At 36.0% G+C, this 10560-nt stretch overlaps 1 protein-coding gene across 1 annotated transcript; it reads left to right on the forward strand.

The window, feature by feature from the left end:
- The first annotated feature begins 370 nt into the window (after window positions 1-370).
- On the forward strand, window positions 371-9180 carry LOC306851524 (uncharacterized protein). Its single transcript, XM_079387817.1, has 17 exons — window positions 371-482; window positions 1491-1540; window positions 1624-1709; window positions 2462-2541; window positions 2829-2914; window positions 3340-3408; window positions 3514-3604; window positions 3866-4007; window positions 4904-5037; window positions 5124-5235; window positions 5305-5422; window positions 5811-6680; window positions 6753-7022; window positions 8046-8204; window positions 8381-8482; window positions 8559-8768; window positions 9027-9180. Exons 2-17 carry the CDS (start codon window positions 1496-1498, stop codon window positions 9120-9122), a joined length of 2670 nt encoding a protein of 889 aa, XP_079243943.1. The 5' UTR covers window positions 371-482; window positions 1491-1495; the 3' UTR covers window positions 9123-9180.
- Window positions 9181-10560: the final 1380 nt, after the last annotated feature.

Below are 10560 nucleotides of genomic sequence, written 5' to 3' on the forward strand. Positions count from 1 at the left end.
AACAAATGATTGTATATGAACTAGCAGACTACACATATGTGTGGTATTATTATTATTATTAAAGGGATGATAATATTAGAAACATTTGCATAGTTTAAGTTAAGTTGCAAATTCTAAAAAGGTTGTGTTCTAAAAATTGATAACCTTACCTAATTTTATTATTACTAAAATATATGATAGAAACACATTGTGACTCCCAAGGATAAGGATACTGTCTGTAATTTAGGTTTCTTGATTTTTACGGGTTTATTTATTTATGAACATTTATTCTAAGATTTTATAAACTTTATATTACTTATTATTTGTAAAATGACGTTTCGGGAAAAGGGGCGTTTCCATTGGTCGCGTAATTTATAATTAGCCAATGAGCACAGAGGAAGAAGTATATATTAATTATAAATGAGCGTCGATTATTATTAATCTTGATGAGGTGTTGTAGGTGACAAGACTGCACAGGCCTGTTGTTTAATCATAAAATTACGGTAAACCTCTCTCTTTCTTTAAATTATATCGTTATGTCTACCGTTATTGATCGAAGATGAACCAATCTTCCCGCGAAGTGTTTGAAACTATCATAAACTCGCGTTTCACGTTTTAAAGCGGTATAGAGTCTTTAAATACATAACATTATTATTTTTTCCCATGTTACAATTGCTGTTATGAATATTCAGTATAGTTCAGATATTGCTTGCTGTATCGACGGATGTTAATTTTAAAGGGAGGCTGAAATCAGGGTAATGCTAGCCAGGTTAAAACTCAAAACTAGCCCAATGGTGTTTCTACGGGGCTTCTCCGGTAAAAATCGCGTTCCGGGGGATAAATACACGGTTTTTTGTTGTTTTTTTTTTTTTGTAGGGATTTCCCTGGTAATTTAATTCTCACTCCAGGGGATGAATATCAAGTCTTTTGCTTCTTCAAACCGTGGACTTCGCAACACTGGTCGATCTTGTGTGTTAGCATGTCATCTTGATTTCTGCCAGCTGTGCTTTCGAATCAGATTCTTTTTAGGTTTTTGTTAAAATAATAAAATATGACCCTCGACCACAAAACCAGTCATAAGTAGCACAGGTATACGTATTTGTAGCAATAGCCAACAATTCATTGTATGAGTCAAAATTATCTTTTATGCCAAAACTCATTAGTATATTAAGTAAAAATCATGTTCCATGAAGATATTTTGAACTTCTACCTTAAATATATCAGCTTAATTTTTGTTTAGTAATATGCATTTCTAAGAACTTAATTTGGTGAACTTTAAAGGTGATTTTCTCAATATTTAGATTTTTTTTTTTTTTTTTTGCACCCTCAGATTTCAGATTTTCAAATAGTTGCATCTCAGCCAAATATTGTCCGATCCTAACAAACCTACATCAATGGAAAGCTTATTTATTCAGCTTTCAATAATAAAAAGACAATTATGACTGGTTTTGTGGTCAAGGCAAATGTACCCATCTAAATCCACTTTTTGTGTCATCACGATCTATTTTAAGTGTCCATGATGCAGTTGAATGAGGTGAAGGAGGCCGCGCTGTTGTCATGGGTAAGTCAACTGTCATGTTTTAATGTTTTGTAGCCTACCATTACGTTTAAACCCATTTACAATGACCGATGTTCTTCTGACAGATCAACAGTGTTTATCCTGAGGAGCCCTTTACCAAACTTATCCAGATGATGGACGGTCATCGACTCCTTAAGTTTGCATACAGAGTGTGAGCTGTGATGGTCATGATAGAAATGCCTTTTCGTAACTTATTTTGTAATTCCCTCAGTGTTTCTGGCTTTTGCATCACAATGTGTCACATTCAGATTGGTCAGGTCAGATATGAAGTTCTGGGTCACACTGCCTATACATCAGGGTGTAAAATTTAAAAATCCCATTCACTTTCACTATTTTTAAAAGTCATATTTAACAGCACAGTTCCTGGTTAAAACTACATTTCCCATGATTCTTTAACTGCCCACATAAAGGCTTGTGATTGGTGTAATAGTGACCGTATCCCTATTCTCTAACTACTTAACAAGCATATGCATATTTTGCAATAAATATTTTCTACGTATATATCATTGGCATTAATTTTTCATTCAAAAACATTTAATTTGATTGTTAGTCGCAATGCCTTATTGGATTGTAGTTCTCTCTCTCATTGAAGCTGTGACAGTCTTGTACCTTTTTGAGTTTCAACAAATTTTTTATTTTTTAACTAAGTTCATAAGGCATTGATTCACATTTTAGCTTGTTGGTTCGCTTCATGGCTTGTAACTTTTTAATCAAATCCTTAAAAAAAAAAAGGTTTCTTTCTGCATTTAACTTGTTTACTAGTCTAGTTTTACTAAACTTGGTTTTGTATACTGTGAATATTGTTGGCAGCACAACAAATTCCTTGTGATGTTCCTCATTTATAAGTTGCTTTTGATGGAAGCATGTTAAAATGTAATGGTTAATGTGTGTCTTTGTTTGTAGGCAGGGGAAAGATTTCTGTGATAGTTTGCAGTTGTCACCGTTTCCTAATGTGATGGAAGCGATCTTCAGTATGCTACAGGGTGAGTGTCAACTCCAGACTCGTCAGACCAGTCCTGAGTAATGGTGGGTCAGTGGGTCAGGACTTAGACTGTGGGTGAGAAGGTTGCAGGTTTGATTCTGGGTCCGTTCAGGCTGTGGTTTGTCCCAGTGTGGCTGCTGAGCCGAGCAGTGCTGTAGTCCTGGACGCCACACAGAGTGATGCTGGTTCCTGCCGACAGGGCCTGTCAAGGCATCGGGATCCCTGTGCGATGGTTCCACACACGTTTGGATAAACTGCTGCTTACCTTTTATTTCCTTCTACATGCAGCTGACTTCCATTTCAGCCATTCACAGGCCTCCCTCATGTTACAGAAAATCAGTCAGGGAATGGAGCTGGAGCTTCAGCTTGCCAAGGTGCGGTCAGTGATGTGATGCCATTTATGCTGGTATTATGCTCATGTAAATTAATACATTGACCCTAGAAAGGTTTCTATATTATGAACAAGATTTGCTGAAAAAAAACTTGCTCACAATCTACTACATGCCTTCTGTCTTTTTTTTTTTTTTTTTTTTTTTTTTTTGTTATAAATTATGATATATTCATGGTTAAATCATAAGAAGCCTTTTTGACATTAAATTAATTTACCTTTGTTTGGAAACATTTTTGAAATAAGACTTGCATGTATTCAAGATATTAAATGATTTGGAAGATTTCATGTTGTTTTTTTAAACATGAAACTTGTTTAAATTACTTTCCACATTGGAAAAATAAATTTGAATGTGCACTTTAAGTGTTGTGTTGGTAAAAAAAACAACTGTTCATGCATTTGTGTACACAGGTGGTCCTTGTTCTTTGTTATTGTGGTTTTAAAACATACAACATGGTGCCTTTGGACACAAAGACAGGGGTGAGTGTTCAGTACTGACCGACGGTTCTGTGACATCTGTGCATTTTCTGATCATTCTCTCTCTCTCTCTCTCTCTCTCTCTCTCTCTCTGTGTTTCTGTGTCAGTTGATGATCGCATCCATGTTTCACTTTGTAGAAGATGACGCTGATGGTCTGTTCTTGGACGAAGGCCTAGATAGATTCCTCACCAAAGCCAGTAAGCAGCCACATGATCACATTTGTTAACTTACTGCTTGTAAAACACCTTTTGAGTTGATGTTAGTCTTGAAATGTTGTTTCTCCGCTTATACACTACCGTAGATGTAGTTTTTAATGCATCCAGTCCACATTCAGTTTTAAAGTTGGACATTAACACCATGTCAGCATCCAAGGCTTTAAAGTAAACACATAAACGAGTGATAATGTTTATATTCCATCCTTGCAGGTCTATTGATCATCTTTCTGTCTCACTCTCTAGCTGTCATGACTTTCTCCACCTCCAGCAGCGAGAACAGCTGCTGCTCGTACACTGACGACGAGTCACCGATCTTCAGCAGAGTCCAAAACTCTCCTAGAGTTCAGTTTCAAGAGCATTTCACGGTGGCCTGTAGTTCAGTTAGGTAGGACCTGTTATGGTGTGTGTATACTACCACTCAAAAGCTTGGGCTCAGAAAGAAATAAATACTTTTATTTATCAAGGATGCATTAAATTAATCAAAAGTGACAGAAAAAAAGATTTAAATTTCAATTAAATGCTGTTCTTTCTAACTTTCCTGAAAAATAAAATGTGTTTCCACACAAATATGAAGCAGCACAACTGACAAACAACAATTTTAGAAAAATCTAAAATGTTTCTTGATTAGCAAATCGGCATATTCGAATGATTTCTGAAGGATCATGTGACACTGAATCCTGGAGTAATGATGCTGAAAATACAACTTTTATATCACAGGAATAAATTGACAATGCATTCACACAGAAAAGTTATTTTAAATTAAGATTTCACTATTACTGATCTTATTGTATTTTTGGTTAAAAAAAAAAGCAGCCTTCGTGAACGGAAGATAATTATTTCTATATTTGAGTTGCATTATAGCTATATAATATCCAGCTTATTGTAAATTACAAATCTTTTTATTCATGATTTGGTTTTTATTATAGAAGAAACAGACAAAAATGACACATTTACTTTTGCATATAAAGATTCATAGCTAATTAAAATGAAAATGGATCATTCTTTTGTGGTTCCAGAGAAAAACGTTGGCAGGACATAAAAAAAACAGAACTACTTTCCCAACTGGGCCATCAGAGATGATGTTTTCTTTGTCAAATATTTGAGTCCCATTCTTAACACATTGTTACCAGTTAACTTTCTCTTACACTTTTCTGCCTTACGATTTTAACAGACTTGAAGAGAAAATTATATGGCCAATTTATGCAAATGATCAGTGGGTTCACATGCTGACTGTGGCTGAATGGCAGATTGCAGTATCTCACACTCATCTTTGATCTCCAGCTCTCCAGTGCAGGATGTTATGAGCACGCCACAGTTGTTGAAGAGACTCCAGAAAGTATTGGCACGTGAGGGAGACGTGAGAGTCAAGCTGGAGAAAGAACTGGCCAATCAGATCAGCATCAGTTTAGAGAAAGGTGTCCTTTATGCTGCCTGGAGTGAATGAGACATAATGTGGTGGTCTGGTATGAACTGGTTGAACTTTTCTCTCTTTTGCTCACAGAGGGTGTGATTTCGCAGTTACAGCACAGGGTGGAGCGAATGCTGCGGGATCAAGGAGAGCTGGAGAAAGACCATGAAGCTGCACTGCTGGAGCTCCAGGAGAAGAATGAGAGGTGAGGTGCACTAAAGGTCAAATTTGGGTTTCCAGTAATTTAACTTATTTTATTTTCTCTCCTGTACAGTCTTATCTGCAGAGTGCATGAGGTTGTAAAGCAATGCCAAGAATTGAAAACCGAAAACACTCAGAAAAATAAAATTATTGATGTACTAACAAAGGAGAACCAAACTTTTGCTGTTCAGGTGAGATGCAATTTTTGGTGTAACTTTCTGTGAAGCCCATATTTATAATACATTATAAAGGTATTAAAGCATTATAATGAATGCATAATGCATTATAACTTTATAATATGCTGTCAACTCATGAATATTCATAACAACAATGTTAATGTATTATACTTATAAAATATTACTCTTAAAAGCTATAACACCATGAACGCGATCCAGTTACAATGGATTATGTCTCTTAGTTATAATGTATTATAAGTCTCATATCTTGCCACGTTACTTTACTTAAAGCAGACAAAGACCACCTATAAGCAATAATTTAGAAATGTCTATTGAAATTCTTATGTTGACCGTATTAATTGCTAGTAAATAATAATAATATAAACACTTAATTTATTTTCAGGCTTTGACCAAAATCGAGAGCTCCCTAACTCAAATTCTGGATTTATCTGAACAAATTTCCCTAAAAGATGAAGAAATCACAAATTTGAGTACCAAGTATGACTCTGTAGACCATGAGCTGAAGCTTGTGAAGGAACAAAATATTGAATTAAAAGAAGTGATAAAATCAAATTGCCAAGAGCACGAGGACACGGTTAAGAAACTTCAGCAAGAGCTTGACTCTGCTTCTTCAATTGCTTCAGAAAAACAAGAAGAAATGCTGGTTCTGTCAGCGGAGGTAACTTCTCTTAAAGAGCAGATCTGCTGTTACAGTGAAAATGAAGTGCAGAAACAACAAGACCTGTCCGTTTTAGAGGCGCAACACAGTGTGTTGAAGGAATACATGACTTCTATTCAGAACCAGTTGGCCGAAGTGAAGGAATCTGAGTTTAAACGGGAACTTTGCCATCAAACAATGCTAAGAGAAAAAGCTCAGGAGCTCGAGAGGACTGTGAGGGAACATCATACCAAAATTTCTGCTCTTTCCTCAGAGAGAGATGCTCAAATAAGTTCTTTTAAAGCTGAAATGAAGAATCAACAGCTGAGATCCGAGAGGCTTCGAGCTCAGCTGGCGCTGAAGGTGGAAAAGCAAAGCGGCGCCATTCTCGCTCTTAAAAACATAGGTCGACAATGGGAGCAGCAGAATAAAGACCTCCTGGAGAAGCTGAAGATCATGTTCACACAATTACAGCATTACAGTGGTAAAAACAAGGAGGCACAGGAGATGAACAAATCTCTTGTGAACTCCCTGCAGGCCAGCAGGAGAGAAGTCAAAGATCTTCAGATGGAACGAGATCAGGCGAAGGCCAAAGTCAAAAGCTTGGAGGCTCGGGTTGGTTTACACCGAATCCTACTGTCTTTTTGAGGTTTGTCTAGTTTCATGTGCAGCTGTGTTTTGTTTTAGATGGACTTCACTGAAGGGCATCTGCAAGAGTGGAGGAAGATGACCGATGACACTGAGGATGTGGGGTGCAGAGAAACACAGCAGGACACCAGCAATGACCGCTTGAACTTGGAGCTGAACGATTCGTTTAATGCACATGATATGCCTGGTATGGGAGTGGAGGATAAACCAGAGCATACTGCTGACGACTGGATGCGCATTGCAGAAATACAGGCGCGAAACAAAGCCTGTCTGCCTCACCTGAAGAGCAGCTACCCGCTGGAGTCCAGGGTAAGTTTACCTGCCAGCATCTGTATTTTTCTGCTGCCTTTGTTTTGCAGAAATATAGGTTTGAGTCTGGCCTGTGTTGTGACTCGCATTTATCATATTTCCAGTTTTTTTCACTAAATAAAACCACCATTGTTCTTCGGACACTGGAATTGATCACTCCCATTTTACAATCAACAGTTAAAGGATTAGTTCCCAAAAATAAATTCTGTCACTAATTACGCTCCATGTCATTCAAAACCCATAATACCTTTGTTCATCTTCAGAACACAGATTAAGACATTTTTGATTAAATCCGAGAGCTTTCTGACCCTCCATAGATGGCAATGGTCCCACCACGAACAAGGCACAGAAACGTAGTAAGGACATCGTTAAAGTAGTCCATGTGGCATCAGTGGTTCAATTGTAATTTTATGAAGCCACAAGAATACTTACTGTGCGCAAAAAAAACACACGAGTTTATTCAATTCTGTAGAGGGTATTTTTTTTTTTTTATTAATTTACCCCCCCTTCCTTGGGTCTGAGGGTCCACTGAATTTGAGAAAGTGAAAAGGGGATAAAAATGCATTCAAAATTCACAAAACTAGGTCCATTTTCATTCCAACTTGGGGTGCACTTAATTTTAATTTTTTTTTTTTTTTTTTTTCAAACTGGGTTCTGTGGGTCCACTGAATCTTGTAGTGCATTAAATTTTATTGTGAGTTTTATATTTTATTTATTGGTAATGTATCTTTTTTTTTTTTTACTAACAAAACACATTCTGCTTTAAAAATGCAACACTTACAATTTTTTCCACACTGTATACATGAGTTTTAAAATGTGTAGCTGTTAATTTAATATCAAAGTAGTAATATACAAACTAGACCGTATTATAAATTATTTTTTACAATATAGCTTTGTTCAGTTTATGATGTTAATAACTGAAAACATCCATTGGGCTCCTTACTATTTATAATGCTCCGATATAGATAACTTCCAATACATATGTAACGGTTCAGAATAAGCTCTTTTCGTCTACTTCTGTAGCCCACTGTGGGACTTCCCGCATTCACATTAACGGATGAGGACCTACGGATGGGTGACCCGGAAGAGACCATTCGCCGTGCAGCTTTACACTTGCATGAATCACTGCATTCTTACACACCACAGCCTGGATCCCTGCTGAATGACCTGAACACACCTGAGGTACAACACAATAATATTTACCAGAAAACAACCTTCATCAATCAAATAAGATACTCAACAAAACACATGCAGACTTATTTCTCAATATGTTTTGTCTAATGATTCAATAAACTGTGCTCTTTAAGAAATAAGTAGTTCATCTATTTTGAGTGAAGTGTAATTGTACAATCCTTTAGCTGCAGTACATTGGCACAGATGACGCAAAGACGTTGGCGAGCTGCATGTCTCGGACCGTGATGCTTAAGAGCAGGCATGCTAACAGATTTTCAAATGCTGAGGTAAGGTAGTTTGTTTTTATTTATCTCTATATATGCATGCACATAATTTTTTCTGCCCTACTCTTTTCATCTGTAGCCTAAGCGAAGGCAGTCTGTTATGTTCACCATTGTTAACACACCAAAACACCAAAGAGTTAGTTTGCTGCAGCGAGGCCTGAAGCGCCGTAAGGAAGCCTGTAAGTCCCCTACAGTGCGCAGTCGTGCCCTGCAGCCTGCGATGAGCGCCGCTAACAGCAGATCTCCGCTCTCACTGAGAAAATGTCATTGCAACAAGTCTCAAAAAAAGGTACAAATGGCGTGACCCACCCCTGGTGTTGATGATAAATTGCTGTAATCATGAACCAAACTTCACTTGAGCTGGGAGTTTGAGTAGAATTAGACTAACACATGGAGCACAATTTCTTGGTTAAAAGAGTATTTTGTGTGTTTAGGGAGAGCGGTAGAACTAACTTGGCTGATCATCTTTCCTGACTGTATGTATCTGCTGTTATGTGGAAATGCACTTTAGTATTTTATAAATTTTCTGAAACCTTTTTCTCCACAGGTGACTTCTTTCTCGTCCAGGATAATTTGTGGACAAAACCTGGATTTATTTTTATTTATAATCTTCATGTTAGCTTATTTTCTGTTCACTTTGTAAATTGATTGAATGGTGTGTGTTGGAATAATGTATTAAAAATAAAAGATTTTTGTAATGTACTTTTGTAGTGGTGTTTTTGAATGTTTCATATTTACTGTTGACTATCACAAAAGCAGAGGTTTAGTTTCTTTGGGTATAATGTTTTACAGATGCATTTGTCCTTCCTTTCTTTCTAGATACAACTATTTGAATCTGGAATCTGAGGGTGCAAAAAAATCGAAATATTGAGAAAATTGCCTTTGAAGTTGTTCAAATTAAGTTCTTAACTATGCATATTGCTAATCAAAAATAAATTGATAGATTTATGGTAGAAAACTTACTAAATCTTCATGGAACATGATCTTAATGTCTTAATTTTTGGCATGAAAGTAAAATCGATCATTTTGACCCATACAATGTATTTCTGGCTACTGCTACAATTAGAACCATGCAACATAAGTCTAGTTTTGTGGTCCATGGTCACATAACTTTATTGTGTATATTGCAAACTATTTTTTCCCACACTAAGGTTGAACACTATCATGCTGCAAAATCACATTTATGCAAAGCTTTATTACGATAAATATTAAACCAGAAATTTATAACACTTTTTATTTGCATATCCTGTTTAAGTAGACCTATTGGAGAAATAAAATGCTGTTATCTTCCCCTTTTTTTTTTCTTGTGTGCAATAATACTACAATTACAAAGACAAAGAGTGAACAAAAAAAAAAACAGAGGGTTACAAACAATCCAAAGCATACTAAGTAATCTTATAAGACTTGCACCATAAGCGAGTCTTACATGCAATAGAATTATTAGTTACTCAACGAATTTACATATTAAAAGTCTTTCCTGAAAATAAAAGGAGTTTTCTTTGAAAATGTACATTTATGAATGTAATATTTAGCAAGAAATAGCAATAGATTAATAAATTCGCAGTGAGAAGGGTCTAAATTTAAACAAAATTGAACAATTTAATAATTTAAACCAATTAAACAAAATTGGAAAAGTCAACCCAAAATACTTTACAATATACACAGTCCCAAAACAAATGATTGATTGTTTCTTCAAACTGAAGGCAAAAGGAGCAATTGGGGGAAATATTGTTAAATTTTGCAAGTTTGTAGTTTACCGGATAGCAATTATGGATAATTTTGATAGAGACTTCAACAACTTTATTAGATAATTTTTGTCGAAGAAGCCAAAATTCTTCCCATTCTCTATCATTAAATGTTATTCCAAAAACTCACACATGCAGGTAAAGAAATCTGAGATCTATTAATAATTGAACGAATGTCTTTGTATGACATGGTATTGAGAAGTCAACAAATAAGTTAGTGTCAAAAAGAAGCGAGTCTAAACAACCTTTAGGGCCAGACTTGAATTACACATTTTTAGATTATTTTTTGTGGCATTAAATCCATAAACATTACCCAGGACAAAGAAAAGATCATTT

This window comes from Barbus barbus (genome assembly GCF_936440315.1).
Source record: "Barbus barbus genome assembly, chromosome: 31".
Lineage (NCBI taxonomy): Eukaryota > Metazoa > Chordata > Actinopteri > Cypriniformes > Cyprinidae > Barbus > Barbus barbus.

What these genes read in the sequence shown, in the direction of transcription:
- LOC306851524 (XM_079387817.1), top strand. Translation starts at nt 1,496, where the DNA reads ATGATGCAGTTGAATGAGGTGAAGGAGGCCGCGCTGTTGTCATGG. An exon ending in GATCTTCAGTATGCTACAGG is followed by an intron (nt 2,542 to 2,828) that starts GTGAGTGTCAAC and finishes TTCTACATGCAG; the next exon opens with CTGACTTCCATTTCAGCCAT. An exon ending in GTGGCCTGTAGTTCAGTTAG is followed by an intron (nt 4,008 to 4,903) that starts GTAGGACCTGTT and finishes TTTGATCTCCAG; the next exon opens with CTCTCCAGTGCAGGATGTTA.